The 16,947-nt window shown below is 45.6% G+C and overlaps 1 protein-coding gene, 1 long non-coding RNA gene and 1 pseudogene across 6 annotated transcripts in view; 2 read left to right on the forward strand and 1 right to left on the reverse strand.

The window, feature by feature from the left end:
- The window catches only part of LOC113570376 (cyclin-dependent kinase-like 5), a 54,824-nt gene extending 42,786 nt beyond the window's left edge, over positions 1-12,038 (forward strand). For 2 of the 5 annotated variants that reach the window (XM_035521754.2, XM_081704580.1), the window contains 8 exons: positions 2,326-2,489; positions 3,348-4,386; positions 5,202-5,307; positions 7,036-7,150; positions 7,349-7,454; positions 7,761-7,883; positions 8,989-9,186; positions 9,560-12,038. In XM_035521754.2, coding sequence (XP_035377647.1) covers positions 2,326-2,489; positions 3,348-4,386; positions 5,202-5,307; positions 7,036-7,150; positions 7,349-7,454; positions 7,761-7,883; positions 8,989-9,186; positions 9,560-9,877 — 2,169 coding nt within the window. In that variant the 3' untranslated portion in view covers positions 9,878-12,038. The other 3 variants (XM_035521755.2, XM_035521756.2, XM_081704579.1) reach the window with 3 other exon arrangements.
- Positions 5,880-6,984, reverse strand: LOC145652965 (uncharacterized; annotated as a pseudogene).
- A 4,117-nt stretch (positions 12,039-16,155) lies between the features above and the next one.
- LOC145652767 (uncharacterized) lies at positions 16,156-16,748 on the forward strand. The gene is made up of 2 exons (XR_014118979.1): positions 16,156-16,359; positions 16,464-16,748. It is a non-coding gene; the product is annotated as an uncharacterized LOC145652767 (long non-coding RNA).
- The last annotated feature ends 199 nt before the right edge of the window (positions 16,749-16,947 follow it).

Below are 16,947 nucleotides of genomic sequence, written 5' to 3' on the forward strand. Positions count from 1 at the left end.
ATCATTTGCAGTGCGGGGGCCGTGTGCAGTAAGGGACTGCGGTGTTTGCATTTCTTAAACAACTTGAACGTGTTTTAAATGTGTTTTGAGCTTTGCCAATGTTTTTTTTTTTCCCCTGGAAATTAAGTTTTTCACTCCTTTCTAAAACACGCCAAGGGTATACTGCACATATTGGCAAACAAAGGGCTGTACAAAACTCTCCAAATATCTTTTTTTCTTTTTGAGTGTGCCAAGGCCCCAGAGAGACAGACAGCAAAGAGGGGCTCTAGGCACCTGTAGGCGGGTCACGATTCATTGAGCACCCAGCGAAGCTATTACATATTTATGATAATATGGGTGATTCATATTAACATGTCTTATTTAGACAAGGATGAGATAGTATTAATATGCTGATCATATGCTAATTGTATTCATACATGAATTTCTTCAGTTTATATGCATTTAAATGAGTGAGCTGCTGTTAAATGTTAGGGCATAATTGCTGTTGAGCTCCACCGAGGACATTAAAACCTCACTTAGGGTATAAATGCAATAAGCAGGCTTTATTGAAAATGGCCCACCACCCAATTAATATGTGTGGAAACAGCTACAATCTCCTGTCACATCAAATGTATTTATATAGAGTATTGTACCATAGTCGTTGTCACAAAGCAGCTTTACAGACATTCAGGTCCAAGGGCACAGTGAGCGTAGCAAAGGCGGCAAGGATAAACCTAAGAGCATGAGGAAGATCCAAGACTGAACATGGGGGATCCCTCTGGTCCACTCCGGACACCACAACAGGGACAAAATAAGCAATAAGTGCAAAATAAACAATAGATGTCTATTCTGGGTTCCTGGATGTCCTAGGTTGGGTTCCTGGATGTCCTAAGCTGGGCTCCTAGAAGTCCTAAAATGGGCTCCTAGAAGTCCTAAGCTGGGTTCAATGACCGTATGTGTCCGAAACTGTACATGACACAGGAACAACTGGGGATCATGATGATCTGGGAGGAGAAGGAAACAAGCTGGTGAAGTGGGTGGGTGGAGGTGGGAGGAGTCACAACAGGGAAAGGGGTCGGTGGTGGGAGGAGCCACAACAGCAGAGATGGGTCGAGACTCAGCAACAACATCACCTCAGTAGGAGATGTACCTCGGCCAGAAGAGAGCACACATTACCAAGCATGGGCACACAGGGTACGTTGGATAGGAGTGTATAATGTTCAAAGGTGGACCCCCTCGAACATCAGCACTCCAGCCAACAACTCGGAGAAGTGAGAGGAAAACACAAACCAGTTTCCAGCCTAGCTTTAAATATTGATACTGTGTCTCAGGTGCAGTGGGGCAAGACCATTCATTGCTTTGTAGGTCATTAGAAGTATTTTATAATGATGCGAAATTTTACTGGGAGCCAGTGTAGCATAGCTAAAATAGGAGTGATGTGATCAAACTTTGAAGTTCTAGTAAGAACCCTGGCTGCCTCATTTTGAACTGGAGCCTGTTTATACACTTAGTGGTACAACCATCCAGTAAGACATTGCAGTATTCCAGTCTGTAAGTAATAAACACATGGACTAGCTTTTTCTGCATTGTCTAATTATAGTATATTTCTAGTCTTTGCAGGATTCCTCAGGTGAAAAAAGGCTGTCCTAGAAATCTTATTTACATGAGCTTCAAAGGAAAGTCGGAAGATCCATAATTACACCAAGATCTTTAACCATTAAACATGGCATAATTGGGAGATGATCAAGGCTTATTACATAATCAGAAAGCATTACTGGCTGAGAGACAGCTTTTTCCAGGATCTTCTAAACAACGGGAAGGTTTGAAATCGGCCTACGGTGTGACAACTGACACTGGTCACAGTTAGACTTGATTCGTGGTTTGATTACTGCCAGTTGGAATGATTAAAGTACATAGGAGGATATTATTATATTTAAGAGAGGTTTGATTACTTAAGGTAGTGTTTCTGTAGGAAAGTGTGTGGGCAAGTAAGCAAGTAGAAGATTTGGAGGAGGAAATGAATGATATCTCAGGCTAGTGGGAGTAATAACTGAATAAAATAACTGAGTCTTCATTGACATGGATGTTTTGGTCTCTGTGTAATTGCCTGATGCCACATTAATATTTGGAATATTCTGTCTAACCTCAACACACCAGCTTCCCCAAATTGATTTTGCATAATGGAGGGTCTTCTGAAACGTCAAATGATTACAGGCCAAGCTGTACACTTTAGTAACGAGTGAGGGCGCGAGAAAAATGTCCTTTGGGCAATGTTGAGCGTCTTCCAGGTGTTGGCCGTCGGGAGGCGGGACTGCTTGTCATGTGTTCTCGCCTCTGCCGTTTCAGAACCTGCTGCTCCTGAACCCGAACGAGCGCTTTCTGACGGAGCAGAGTCTGAACCACCACGCTTTCCAGACCCAGCGGCAGGCCGAGCGCCCCGGCCCGCCCACGCCCACGCCCATCCGCTCCTCCAAGAGGAAGCCCCACCATGACAGCAGCGCCCTCAGCAGGTGGGGCGGGGTGTCGCACCCCTGAGGGATGAGGGTGCAGAGTTTGGCACACATGTATAGTTGTGGATATGAAAGGAGAAACTGGAAGAAGTATCTCCAAAGTGGACACTTCTGCTTCAGTCACAGTGCCCACTTCAGCCCCCGGGGGTTAAGTGTCTCGGCAAACCTGCGACGAGCACGCCCAGCTACGGACGGTTTTCCATCCTGTAGCCACTCTTAGTCCAGCCCGTTGACCCTCGGTGAAGTCTACTGCAGTGCTGTCAGCACGGTGCTGGGACGTGTTTGACACCGTGCCGCTCACTTACTGTCTAATGGTGTCAACAGAAATAGCAATTTCCGAACGCCTAATGTGTCACAGTGTTAGTTCTTCTCTGTACTGATCCGAAATCAGCGTTTTCATTTTCAGCAATCGCTCTGATTAATCATATTTGATCAGATAAGGTTGATTTGTCTGAAGCCTAATTGAAGACTGTTTGCAGTTAGAGCGCACTGTGACTAATAATGATTTAGCCTGCTTAATTAAAGCACCTCATTATCTGAATTGACTCAACAATATGATGAAATGGCCTGAAAATTAATTGTATTTGTGCCTATTAAGTGGCCTGCACGTTGCCAGGGCTGGGTGTCATGTCCTGATCCAGTTAGTCATAATTTATTGAACAAGGATCACTGTTTGAGGCCTAATTGAAACCTGAGCTCCGTAATGGTGCGGCTAATGACCGCTAGTGTTGGGACATAGCAGCCGCAGATTAATACAGATTTTTGTAATGCTGAGGAGTTTCTTGCCCCTCCCCCCACTTCTCTCTCTCTCTCTCTCTCTCTCTCTCTCTCTCTCTCTCTATTGCTCATTGTCTGTAGGAGTCACGGTAGTAAGAGCTCTGGGCACCATCGTTCCAGCAGCCGGGATTGCTCGAGCCTGCCGCGCCACAGCCATGACGACCTGCTCCCGCCCAGCGCCGACGCCTTCCTGAACGGCGCCGGCCCCGCCTCCAGCAGCCTAAGCCCCACCCTGCACCCCAAGACGTACCCGCCCCCGCAGCCCCTCAACCGCTCGGCGTCCTGTGGCAAAGACCTGTCCAACCTGCCGCCCTCTGCCCTCAGCCCCAAGAAGTCCAAAGCGAAAGCGGGCGACTTCGACTTCGGCAAGCCGTCCGACGGCCCCGGGGCAAAGTACCTCAAGTCCAACGCCTCACGTTCCCAGAACCGCCACTCCTTCGTGGAGGGCAAGACCAACACGCTGCAGGGCGAGCGGGAGAAGCTCGCGGGCCGCCACGGCTACGGCGAGTCAGTGGCGGGGTCCTCGGGCGGCAAGGGGTCGTCGTCGTCGTCATTCCTGAGCCTGTCAAAGAGCCACGGCTCGCTGAGCGACGCCAGGTCGGTCAGCAACCTGAGCGACCCACGCCTCCTGCAGGATGAGACGCGCTACTTCCCCTCCAGCTGCCTGGACCTGAACGTCGGGCTGAACCTGCCGGCGCCGGGCAGCCCCGCCCTCCGCCACAGCCCCTCGGCCGCCACCGCCGGCCGCGCCAAACCCGAGCGGCAGGACGCCTCGCTCCGCCACCCCGCCTCGCGCCACAAGGGCCAGATGCCGGACGAGGCCAAGGCGGGCGACGCCCTGGAGCCCGGCGGCGGGCTCTCGGCTGCCTACGACTTCCCTTACGGCGTGGGCTACACCAGCCCCTTCTCCTCGCAGCAACGCCCCCACAGGCACTCCATGTACGTGCGGCGGGAACGCGGGAGACCGCACGGGGCCGAGGCGCAGGGCCTGGCTGTGGGGCAGAGCGTGCCCGCCCGCACCAGCAGTCTCCAGATGCTTTCGCCGCAGCTGCAGCACCGCACGCTGCCCCGACACGTGGGCAGCTCAGCCTCCCGCGACGACGACCCCGACGACCTCAGGGTCAGTCACGCCTCGCACGCTCGGCCCGTGTTCGAAACGCAGCTTCCGGGAAGTTTACACACTTCCAGGTGTTTGCATTGTTAATGTTTGGGTGGAAGTTAGTAATTAGCATGATGCAAATGAGATCAGGTTGATTGGTGCTCATTTACATTATTAAGCACTATTCCATTTGTGGGGAATCTGCTTACCGAATTCATTTGTCCAAATGGAAAGAACATTTTTCAAACGTTGTTCGTAAGACGGATCCGTATGAGCGTCGCATGGTGTTTTCACAGGCACTTGAAAATTGTTGTAACCGAACCACGTAAACAAGATGAACGGCAACAGAGACTAATGAAGGATACATGTTGGTTGCACTGTAAAACACTGCAAAGGAGGATTCTCAGGAGAGGGTCAGGAAGCCCAGTGGTGCAGTACCACTTGCCCACAGCCGGGTCATTGACCCGGGAAGACCGCCGGCTTCTGCACTGCACTGTTCTCGCTTGGGAGCTTATAGATGAATATTCCTGGCAGCGCATGAATATTCCATTCACTCCTATTCGGTCCAAAAATAAATATTGTCATCGTGCTGATGTTGCAGACTGTCGGCTGCATGTGCGCGGAACGCATGCAGGAAGGACCGCGGCCCGAACCCGTTTCGGGCAGCTGCGTCTGCCTGCAACGCAGACTTTGGGCTGTCAACTGCAGCCAAATGAATGAGTTTCTGTGAGATAGCAGAGGAAAGAAAGAACCACAGAGGAGTGCGGAAGTAAAAAAAATATGTGCGCACGTGTGTGTGTGTGTGTGTGAGAGCTGATCCCCTCTGTGTGTTGCAGACGGCCATGTATCATGAGCAGCACCCGGAAGATGGAGGTTCGTCCAAGGAGAACCGCATGATCTACAGTGACTCCATGCCACGCAGGGTTGGGAGCTTCTACAGAGGTTAGAGTGAGCTCTCTCTCTCTGTCTCTCTCTCTCACACACACACACACACACACAGTGCATCCGGAAAGTATTCACAGCGCTTCACTTTTTCCACATTTTGTTATGTTACAGCCTTATTTTTTCCCCTCAAAATTCTACACACAATACCCCTTAATGACAAAGTGAAAAAGGTTTGTTTGGAATTTTTGCAAATTTATTAAAAATAATTTTAAAAACAATAGTCACATGTACATAAGTATTCACAGCCTTTGCTCAATACTTTGTTGAAGCACATTTGGCAGCAATTACAGCCTCAAGTCGTTTTGAGTATGATGCTACAAGCTTGGCACACCTGTTTTTGGGCAGGTTCTCCCATTCTTCTTTGCAGAACCTCTCAAGCTCCATCAGGATGGATGGGGAGCGTCTGGGCACAGCCATTTTCAGATCTCTCCAGAGATGTTCAGTCGGGTTCAAGTCTGGGCTCTGGCTGGGCCACTCAAGAACATTCACAGAGTTGTCCTGAAGCCACTCCTTTGTTATCTAAGCTGTGTGCTTAGGGTCGTTGTCCTGTTGGAAAATGAACCTTCACCCTAGTCTGAGGTCCAGAGCTCTCTGGAGCAGGTTTTCTTCAAGGATCTCTGTACATTGCTGCATTCATCTTTCCCTTGACCCTGACTAGTCTCCCAGTTCCTGCTGCCAAAAAACAACCCAACAGCATGTTGCTGCCGTCACCATGCTTCACTGTAGGGATGATATTGGCCAGGTGATGAGCGGTGCCTGGTTTTCTCCAGACATGACGCTTGGCATTGACGCCAAATAGTTAAATCTTTGTTTCATCAGGCCAGAGAATTTTGTTTCTCATGGTCTGAGAGTCCTTCAGGTGCCTTTTGGCAAACTTCATGCGGACTGTCTTGTGCCTTTTACTAAGGAGTGGCTTCCGGCTGGCCACTCTGCCATACAGGCCTGATTGGTGGAGTGCTGTAGAAATGGTTGTCCTTCTGGAAGGTTGTCTTCTCTCCACAGAGCAATGCTGAAGCTCTGTCAGGGTGACCCTTGGGTTCTTGGTCACCTCCCTGACTAAGACCCTTCTACCCCGATCACTCAGATTGGCCGGGCAGCCAGCTCTACGAAGAGTCCTGGTGGTTCCAAACTTCCATTTACGGATGATGGAGGCCACTGTGCTCATTTGGACCTTCAATGCTACAGAAGTTTTTTCTGTACCCTTTCCCCGATCTGTGTCTCAATATAATCCTGTCTCGGAGGCCTACAAACAATTCCTTGGACTTCTTGGCTTGGTTTGTGTTCTGACATGTACTGTCAACTATGGGACCTTATATAGACAGGTGTGTGCCTTTCCAAATCATGTCCAATTAACTGGATTTACCACAGGTAGACTCCAATCAAGTTGTCGAAACAACTGAAGGATGACCAGTGGAAACAGGATGCACCCGATCTCAGTTTTGAGTGTCATGGCCAAGGCTGTGAATACTTATGTATGTGATTTTTGGGGGGTTTTATTAAATAAATTTGCAAAAATTCTATACAAACTTTTTTCACTTTGTCCTTCTTAGGTATTGTGTATAGAATTTTGAGGGGGAAAAAATGAATTTAATCCATTTTGGAATAACAAATGTGGAACAAAGTGAAGCGCTGTGAATACTTTCTGGATGCACTGTATACAATTTTATGTGGCATTTCTAAAGTTGTTCATCTCGTTCATGTGTGTGTGTGTGTGTGTGGCCGTAGTGCCCTCTCCTAGACCGGATAACGCTTTCCACGAGAGCAGTGGGCAGACCATGGGCTCAGGAATAAACATGGAGAACAGCAGTCACCCCAAGCGCCAGCCCACATACGACCCCTGGTGAGCCCCACAAACACGCCGCCGCCCAGCTCCTGGGGTCACCCTCCCTCCCCGAATAGTCCGGACCCAATGCCCCTTTGCACCTGATCCACCCGAAAGGGGCCCTAGCCGACGAGCAGCAAACTGCCTGCTCCGTTTTCAGACACTGAGGTTGACTGGGGCAGGTTACCTGTAAGGCCTCACTGTGTGTGTTTTTAGGACGGGGCCCGAGGCACTGGACCTGAGCCCTCCGGAACCAGCCAAAGAGAAGGTGAAGCAGGGCTTCTTCAGAGCAATAAAGAAGAAGAAGAAGAAATCTCAGACGGTCAGTCTCCCCTTCCTCCAAGCTGTGGTGCTTGTTGTCTGTTGAGTATGCGTTTGCGTATGGATTTATGCATTCTATATGTTGTCTGTTGTCTGTTCTTAGCTGTGTTTTGGTGTATTTCCTTTCCATATGTGTATTTGGGCAATTGTGTGTGTGTGTGTGTGTGCAGTATGTTTGTGCGTATACCAGTGTGAATGGCGTGCATGTGTGTGTGTGTGTGTGTGTGTGTGTGTGTGTGTGTAAGTGTACTTGTCTGTGGGTAGACGTGTCCATCCCACTGTCCGTCTTGTGCCTCTTGTATTCCAGGTGGACGCCGGAGAAGTCAGAGGTCCCGTGATCAAGAAATCTCTTTTCCCTCTGTTTAACCCAAAGACTAGCTTTAAACATAGCTCCTCTGAGAGAATACTCCCCCTAGTGGCCTCACCTATGGTATAACCGCCCATTAATATACCACATTGTAACACGCCTAACATAAACAAACTAAACCTGCGCCACTGCATGCCATTAACATTATTAATCAGCCTTTAATTCTCTAAGGTGTGATGGGTATTGTCACTCTGCTGCTCACTGGATGCACAAGGTAGTCTTTCCTCAGGCTCACTGCTGGTGTTCTACATGCAGTCTGGTTTGTTAGATCAGACATCATATGGCAACACTGTACATATGTTAACTGAGAGCTCCTCCCAGTGTGGGAAAGCTTTTGGGAATGGTTTACGGTTTGGGGAGCATGTCGATAGTACTAAAGACGTTTGCACACGCTATTGAGTTTTTATGTGTGCGCAACAAACATTATTCTTGTGTTGAAGTAGAAGTGTCTTGCTTGAAATGCCACCAGAATAGTCTAGCATCTTACCTGCTGTACCAAGCACCAACTGTTCAGTCTTGTAAAACAAATGAAGAGTGTGAAGTTGTTGAACCCCAGAAAAGACTAGTCGTGACTGACCTCAGAGATCTGATGTCTCGTTTAATACGTGAATGGCGGTAAGGAGGAGGAGGACGACTTCTAGCTGCTGATCGCCACACTTACAATGTGACGATGACACTGCATGTCTAAATTCTGGACATATTTGATTCCCATTTCTGTAGTGAAAACATTTGAAAACAGCCTTCCAGAAGCCATGGTGCACTGGAGAGAGGAAGACCACTTTGTCCAAAATTTGGACATTTAAATAACTTGATAAACATCTTACATTTTACTCATAAGTTAGCACAGTGTTCATGCAGGAATAATCTGAGCAAAGAGTCTTGCTTAACATACATGAGTTATGCATGTATGTATAAGTATGTATGTGCGATATACTTCCAACTTTTACCAACACGTGTACGTTTACGTGTATTATTCTTATATTATGTACATGTCCATTTAAAGAGCAAAAGAGAGTGGAAGTACACCTGAAACTGGAAAAAGGTCGTTTGCTTGGTTCCTCCTCTCTCCCAGTGGCCTCTGGGTGATAAAGGCTGAACAGCTATCCTCCAGTTTGGGATTGGATTTTTAACCTGACCGACAGCTTTGTGCTTGCACGTAATTGACCAGGTCCTGAACGAGGGGCCGGACCAGGTGGTGGTGCAGAAGTCGTCAAGGTCGTTTGGACACCAGAGCAGCAGCCGGCACCGCACCCGCAGCCGGGACCGCGAGAGGAGCCGGGAGCGGGAGAGAGAGCAGGAACAGGAGCGGGACAGGGAGGGCGAGTGGCAGGCCGAGCCCCACTCGCAGGTGCTGCAGAGAGATCAGGTCAGTCAACCTGCCTGGGTTATCAGTGTTCCTCACTTTCACTGCTGGGGCTCACGGCCTGATGGTATTGATGCCCCCCCGCCAATGCTCAGATGCTACTCAAGGGTTGAGCAGTGTGGCCTAAATCAGGTGCAGGCGTATGGAAAACAGTTAACCGCGCAGCCGTGTGATATTTCAGGACCGAGAGTGAGGGAAGATGAGCTTGAATGCCGAGGACGATCCCTAACTGCGGCAGAGTGAAGGCTATGTGGCCAGTCAGCTGAAAAGTCTCCTCGTAGCTGCTTGCTGATCTGTAAAACACACCAGGTGAAATAAGAGCTGGATTTCGCGTCTGACACCATGCCAACGATCTCTCGTCTCTTGCCCCGCTCAGAACCAACCTCTCAAGTCTCTTCGCCGGCTGCTTCATCTGTCCTCCTCATCCAACCAGCCCGCCACACCGGATCTGCGCTTCCGAGGCCATGTGGGAGGGGGCGGGGCGGGCGCGTCGCAGTCAAAGGCACGCCAAGCCGCGTATCCTCTCCCAGGCCAGCTGGAGCCCACCTGGCACGCAGCAGCCCTGGCGCGGGCCGAGGGAAACCCGTACCCAGACCAGCTGGCCTCCAAGGCAGGCCAGAACGGACTCGGCTTCAGCCGCCCCTCCCGCTCACGGATGCCAAACCTCAACGACCTAAAAGAGACTGCTCTGTAAATTTGAGGCAGTGATGGCGGCTTCTGTACCACAGTGCCACCTGGAGGCCTGGAGGATTGGAGAGTGCACAGTGAAGGGCACTGTTCTTTTGAACACTAGGGGTAGGCCTAGACATGTCTTAATGTGTTTTTGTTTTGTTTTTTTTAAATCATCCATATTTAATAGAATTTGTAATTTTATTTATGTACTTACTGTATTTTTTGTTATCGAATAAATGCAACTTAAATTATATATATATATATATATATATATATATATATATATATATATATATATATATATATATATATATGTTTATGTAAGTATAAGATGTATAATTACCCTAGTTATAGTATACTATTCTGCATATAATAATAATTATTATATTTGGTTAAGAATGTTAAATGGTTTGTGTATGAAATATATATAAGTTTATAAGAAGTTAAACAATGTAATTACAATGTACACTACAAGTTCCTGTGTTACATTTATTTCTAAATTGATTCAGTGGATTTAACATAGGAGCTAAGAGTCAAATATAAAGACTCATGTAAAATTAAACAAATAACATCTCTCAAAACTTTTAAAGGACAAACCAGAGTACATTTTTGTAATCCCGTGTAATTCCAAAGCTTCTGCGGTAATTGAAACCCGATGTCATCGCGCCACCTGTTGGACACAGTTGCTCACTACATACACATTTGCTTAAAGACACTGCACACGGCCCTATTCTGGTCTCGGAGGGTCAGAGTCCAACACAGATGGGCGATTTCCCTGTTCTAACATCCGCTTTAACCTATCAGTAAATGACCCGGTTTATCTGTGGCACAGCAGCAATGAAACCACTGAGCTGTGCTAATCTCTGGCCACTAGAGCTGGAGTTACGCTTGCATGTTGTACATTTATGTACAAAATCGTTTGCATAAGTTAGAAAGAAAGGAGTGTACGATTGCTGCCGTTTTTGCAGCACGGTCACGTATGTAAATGCCATTTCATTTGTATATACTCAGGTTTAGTGTTATTTAAACATTGTAAATATTAAATACTATTTTATTGCAATATTTTGAGAGCAATGCAGGAAAAAAAAGATTTTTAAATTTCAGTTACTCATTAGAGATATAGACTTAATATATGAATGTGTGAAGAAATGTAGGATAACTAATCAGCTTATTGCAATATTTTAAATCAATAAATAATTAACCACCACATTATCAAATTATTTGGATAAGGTAAAAATATTTCAGTGATCACTGCTGTTGACTTGTGTGTCAGTAAGTAATTTACACAAGATGTCAAACGCCAGGAAATCTGTTAACACCTTAAGCATAGAAATTGTGAAATACTCATTCCCCCCCAAAAAATATATATATACTGACTAGCTGGATTTGGAATATCCGCTTCACTATTGTGAAAATATTAGTTTTATCTTCTGCATAATGAACACCAGCATCATACTACAGCCATCAGGAAGTTGTCAAATAACAGAGACCCGGTGAAACTCCCTGCGTCCCCTTCACAACTCACTTCCTGTCAAGAATCTAGAGCCTTAACTCCTGCATTACTTAGAAGAAAACGAAATGTCTACGAAATGTCTGTTGCTGATTGACTTCAGACTGCTCACCTGTGCACTTTGAAAAAGACCATGTGGTTGTGGGATAAAATAAATAACTCGCGTCTCTTCATGAATAACTGTCACACACAGTGTACAATAATGATCGCACCATGTGTAACTAGGTATCCCGGCCTATTTAGGAGTCTTTTGTATTGTATTTGTGATATATGCAGTATATATATTCCAGGTACTGCAACTTAAGACATGACAGTGGAAATCTGTCTCTGTTGTAAACAAACTGATGTCTGTAACCTGGGATAAAGGGTTTTACAATATACACTGTAATACACTAATACCAATGTGTGACTATTCAGTTGGTTATATTTATAGCAGTTTATCAGCACTTGAAAATGATTCACAATAAAGGATTTTTGGGTTAAACATGACATGGTAGCATAGATTAATAATGTTTCATCTGCAGCAACAAGTATTTGTTTTTCACGGGTAAATGCCGTTAATAGGGAGACTCGGTTCTCACACTGTTTCTCACACTGTTTCTTGTTTACACCTGTTATGGATAGCAATCTCTCAATAAATCTAGTGGATTCCATTTTCATTTCAAAAATAGGACATTGGAGTCATTCTTGAGTGGGTTTTTTTTGCATTGTGTGTGTGTGTGTGTGTGTGTGTGTGTGTGAGTGTGTGTGTGTTGTGTAGCTTTCTCCTTTCGGTTGATCGGTTCATCTCTCTCAATGATTGATGTCACTGTAAATAATAAATATTAAGGTCCCTATGACACTTATTAATATGCAAGATTTTAAGTCTGCATGCTGGATTTAAAGGGGCTGTACACCAATTTTATGAAGGTCCTGTCAGGGTGTGCATTCTAGCCAATGAGCCAATAGTATCTGAAAAATTATTTACCAAAAAATTATTTTCCTACATTTCTCTCTTACATTTGGCTGAAAAGTCAGCAAACTGAACATCTTAATGAAATCACTTGTCATCCCTCCTTTTTTCTATATTTAAGTATGTGTTTTTTTAATGAATTACAAACAAAAAGATTATGTGCACACATATGTAACATATATCCAGACAACACACAGTAACACTTTGCACGCATGCCCTCATACCGAAATTAATATTATACAAAATGAATTATTAAATAAAAAAAGAATATCCCCTACAACAATACTCGATTAACTCCATTTTCATTTGTACATTGTGTCATATGAGCATTCTTTGGGAATCTAAATGAAAATACAGGATCCCCAGGATATGTTTACTTACTCCTTACTGGCACGTTACATCCCAGACTACTAGCAAAACAACATTGCCCTAAAACACCAGATTCAGACTACATCTGTTGGGAACATAATACTCAGAAATGTCCGTTTCGTGTGCGTAAACCGACTCAGTGGTAGCGGGTGTGCTCCAGATTCGGCAGGTTTCACACGGTGGTCGAGAGTTTGGACCAGTCGTGGAACCCCTGGAGGGAGAGGATGGTATCTGAGTTAGGGCTGGCCCTTCAGTTCACAACTTCAGGCTTTCACTCCCTGGATCAACCTGTGCTGCAGGCTTTTTAGCCTGATAACGGTAGAATAAATTATAATCCAAACTCTGCATCAGTTTCACATGAGAGATTAATTTTATAATACCTTAAACTTTAATTACATGACCTTAAGCCAGTGGTGGGTAGTTTAAGTTCAGAAATTATAACCTTCTCAGAGATTTTCTTCAAACTGCCTGAATTTCTTAAATAGTTTAAGCATAAGCCAGTAGGTAGAATCGTTAGTAAAATCAATTTATGCAAAATTACATTTAGCATTGACAGTCCAGTAATTGTAGTAACTGTCCATTTTTATAGATAACTGTGTGTCATGCAATATCAGAAACCACATAAGCAAATCTGTTTGAGACTACTTAACTCAGCATGGTTGCAAATTTGCTAGATGTCTTGGAGATGCCGGTTGGCGGGTGCAGGCTTCCTTTACTTGGTGGTGTTATGTTAGCGTTGATGCTCTATGATTCATGCTTGTCTCACCCTGTGCTTTCTGTCCACTCACTGTAGAGTATCCAGTTGAGCTTTGTGTAGGGTTTGTAGGTCGTCCTCTTCGTCCATGGGCACTAGCTGGTGTCCTGGAGCATGGCCACACTCAGCTGAGCAGAAGAGAGATAGAAAGGCAGGATAGGTGTGTGAAAAGGAGAGCACAGGAGGAGCAGGGAGGATGATGCGGGACATGAGTCCAAAGAGCTCTCACAACCAAGTCCGCCTCTGCACGGTGAGTTAGAGTTTGTGCGGTGGACGGCTCCGCTCTAAAGCTCTGGCCTCGTTAAACCGTGCAGGTTCGTGATTAGATACCGCACCTCAGGGCAGGCGGGGCTACCCCACCCATAATCATGGCTCAAGGGGCGGGCCTTAGAGGATGATCGGGGAGATAACCACTGCTTCTGATTGGACCAAACGATGGGTGGCGAAGACAGCGAGCCAGACTGGAACCCCAGGGGTGTGTGAGAAGGGCACTCTAAAGGGGACATGCAGAGAGACACCCTCAGGCTGGTTTTTCACATACACCTTGTAATCTGAGCACTATATTTTTTGTGCCATTAAATCCCCCCCATATGCAACTGCAATTTTACCTCCAGTAAAATGTAATTTGGTTAAAGATTTATTTGCTATCTACACTTAAGACGAAGGTAGGGCAACAATGGATTACTATTACATAAAATATTACAAAAATTTGGTGTTTCTCCCAGTCAGACCCCATTAATTATACTCATTAGTCATACTACGTAAAATAATGAGTTACATTTCTAATTCATTACTAGAAACCTATTAAGCACACAGTAGATCTCTCCATCTGCTATAAATGCAGGTATAAACTCTCTCATTAAGTATAGCATGAATAAACTGGGGGAGATAAACATTTAATAGAAATCAATCATACTTGTGTTACATTCAGTGGGAGCACAAACACATATGCGCACACACTCTCACACATGTCTGGGCTCGTGTTAGCGTTTTCATTATATCGAGACCTCACACAAACCTGCCGCTCAGCAGGTCCTGTGGACACATGCATGTGTGTGCGTGTGCGCACGCCACAGGTGGGTGGTGTCAACTGGCATGCAGTCCATGCAGCATCTGTAGGCAGGCATCAAGGGGACGGAGGTGGGTGGAGGCTGGGTGGTGGAGGCTGTACTGCTCACAATGACGTGCACGTTGAGGTGTTTTTAGCGCAAATATACTCACTCACTGGAATTTTTTTTTTTTTTTTTAAATGTAGCAATTAGAAAAATGTTAAAGCATCTGTACAGTTCTCTAGACACAGATCGATCTTTCAAATAGCTTTTTTTGAGAGATCAGACAGGCCATTAGTACACAGAGCCCCTAGGAGATGTTTCACTGCACACAGTGACTGCCCTCTCCCTCACTACACACAGTGACTAACCTGCACCGCCATGCCGAAAAACATGGTGAGGGATCAGTATGGAAGAGAAGCAGTGAAGGAGAATGTGTTTAAATCCTGATCAGTGACTCCAGAAAAATGCTGCCAACAGGACCAAGACTGCCTCCGGAACGCCACGTAAAGAATAGAACTAGAAATGAGTTGGAAGAAAACAACAGATGACTACACATAGTGGCCACACATAAGGATAAAACTCACCCTTTTCGAATTCTATAATACATTTACATAGCTCAGCTACTGTTGGCAACATTTATAAAATAAATAAATAAATAAATAAATAAATATTATATATAGTTGCACTTACCAAGTATGTGAGAGAAAATACTCTACCTTACAGTAAATTACATTTTCTCAATATCATCAAATCCCACTCACCTGAAATCTCAATATCTCTCTCTCTCTCTCAATACATTTCTCCAATCCAGTTCCGATATGGGTATAATGTTAAGAGAGATGAGCTGTCTGTATGTATCCATCCTGCACCATATCACAACATTAGCATGGAGTATAAGACCATTGCTCTACCTCCCACCAGTGAGAACTAAACACACACACACACACACACACACACGCGCGCGCACACACACACACACACTCTCTCTCTCTCTCTCAAACTTACTTTACCATGATTCAGCACAAGTAGTGTCATCAGAAGCACACTCAGAGCCTTTAAGGCCATCCCTTCAAGTGCTGGACTTGTGCCTCTTCATGCTTCATGCTAGCTGTTTTGATTAAAGTTATCCACCACCTGAGGGCGCTGCTGGTATACAATAACACTTTTTTCTCTCTCAGTATATCCCCCCAGAGACTCCACACAAACATACCTTACTGCATTCATTGAAAAACTATACATGTTCATGCTAATAAGGGTTTCATTTGTTTAACCAGGAACACTTTCAATATAACAAACCACTGTACACAAAAAGAAGGTCATAATAAAAATGGACATGTTAGGTACATACAGCAGGACTACACATTGCAGACATTTCAGCTCTGTAATGTAAACTGCATTTTGTTAACAGGCCAGTCTGTCCCATGTTATTTCACGTTTCATTTTAGATTGTGCTTCAGGTGATAGAACAAATTACTAATATCAGGAGATTCATACCAGCTAAAGATTTAACTTTATTAGACATTAGAGAGTTTATTGGGTAATCTACACAGTCTGACATCATTTAACTTAAAATAAGCACCTAGTGTAGCCTATTGCTGGTTTTCCAATTAACCTTTAAAAGTGAACACCTGTGTAAACCAACGTGCCGTTTTCTTCTTACACACAGCACTGACGATAAGTGCTTCTTTACACATCGTGGATGCGTTTGCGCAGTAATAATTTCTGGGTGCTCATTTATTAAGTGGACTTTGCGGATTTTACCATGAAGGCTTCGTGCGACAGAGTAACTTTGAAGAAGTTTAATGGGGCGTGCAGACAACCGAGGAGACGTGCCAAGGCACATTCGGTCTACATGTATAAGATAAAGGTTTGTGACGTGGAAACTTGACAAAAAGCTGCCTTTCAGCGTGCGAGCTGTGCCATTTAAATAACTTCTGATCCTTTCCCCACCTCCGTGTTGCCGTCCTACAGGCTAGCGCGACCGTGAGCGACGGCACCGCCGTGCCACGCCGCCTCCCAGCGGAAGGGGTCGCGCAGGTCGGCTCGGAAGCGGCGCGACTGGCCAAGTTCAACAGGCTGCGCGTCATCACGCGGCGCGAAGTGCACGCGGCCTTGCGCGCGCTCCGTCCGAGAAAGAACGCCGAGAAAGTCGGCGCGTGATGCTTTGCTTGATGCGTTTTTTGTTTGTTTTGTTTTTTGTTTTGGTTTGTTTTTTAATGAGCTTATCGTCGGTTTAAATAAATATATATATTTTAAGTGACTACGGATATGGTGTTTATGGAAATGCAGATTTGACTAGTGGTTGGTTCCGTATCCGAAGTGGCCTAAAGGGGGTGTAGAAATGTCGCTCACTTCGTTTCTATTTCAAGGTGGCACCATTGGTGAACGTGCCCGCTTTGGGTTGTAGATTCACGTGCGCCACCTCGTTGCTTGGCAACCCTGAAGACAAGAGGAC

The sequence above is a fragment of the Electrophorus electricus genome, chromosome 21 (genome assembly GCF_041902795.1).
Source record: "Electrophorus electricus isolate QZ-2024a chromosome 21, ASM4190279v1, whole genome shotgun sequence".
NCBI classification, from domain to species: Eukaryota; Metazoa; Chordata; class Actinopteri; order Gymnotiformes; family Gymnotidae; genus Electrophorus; species Electrophorus electricus.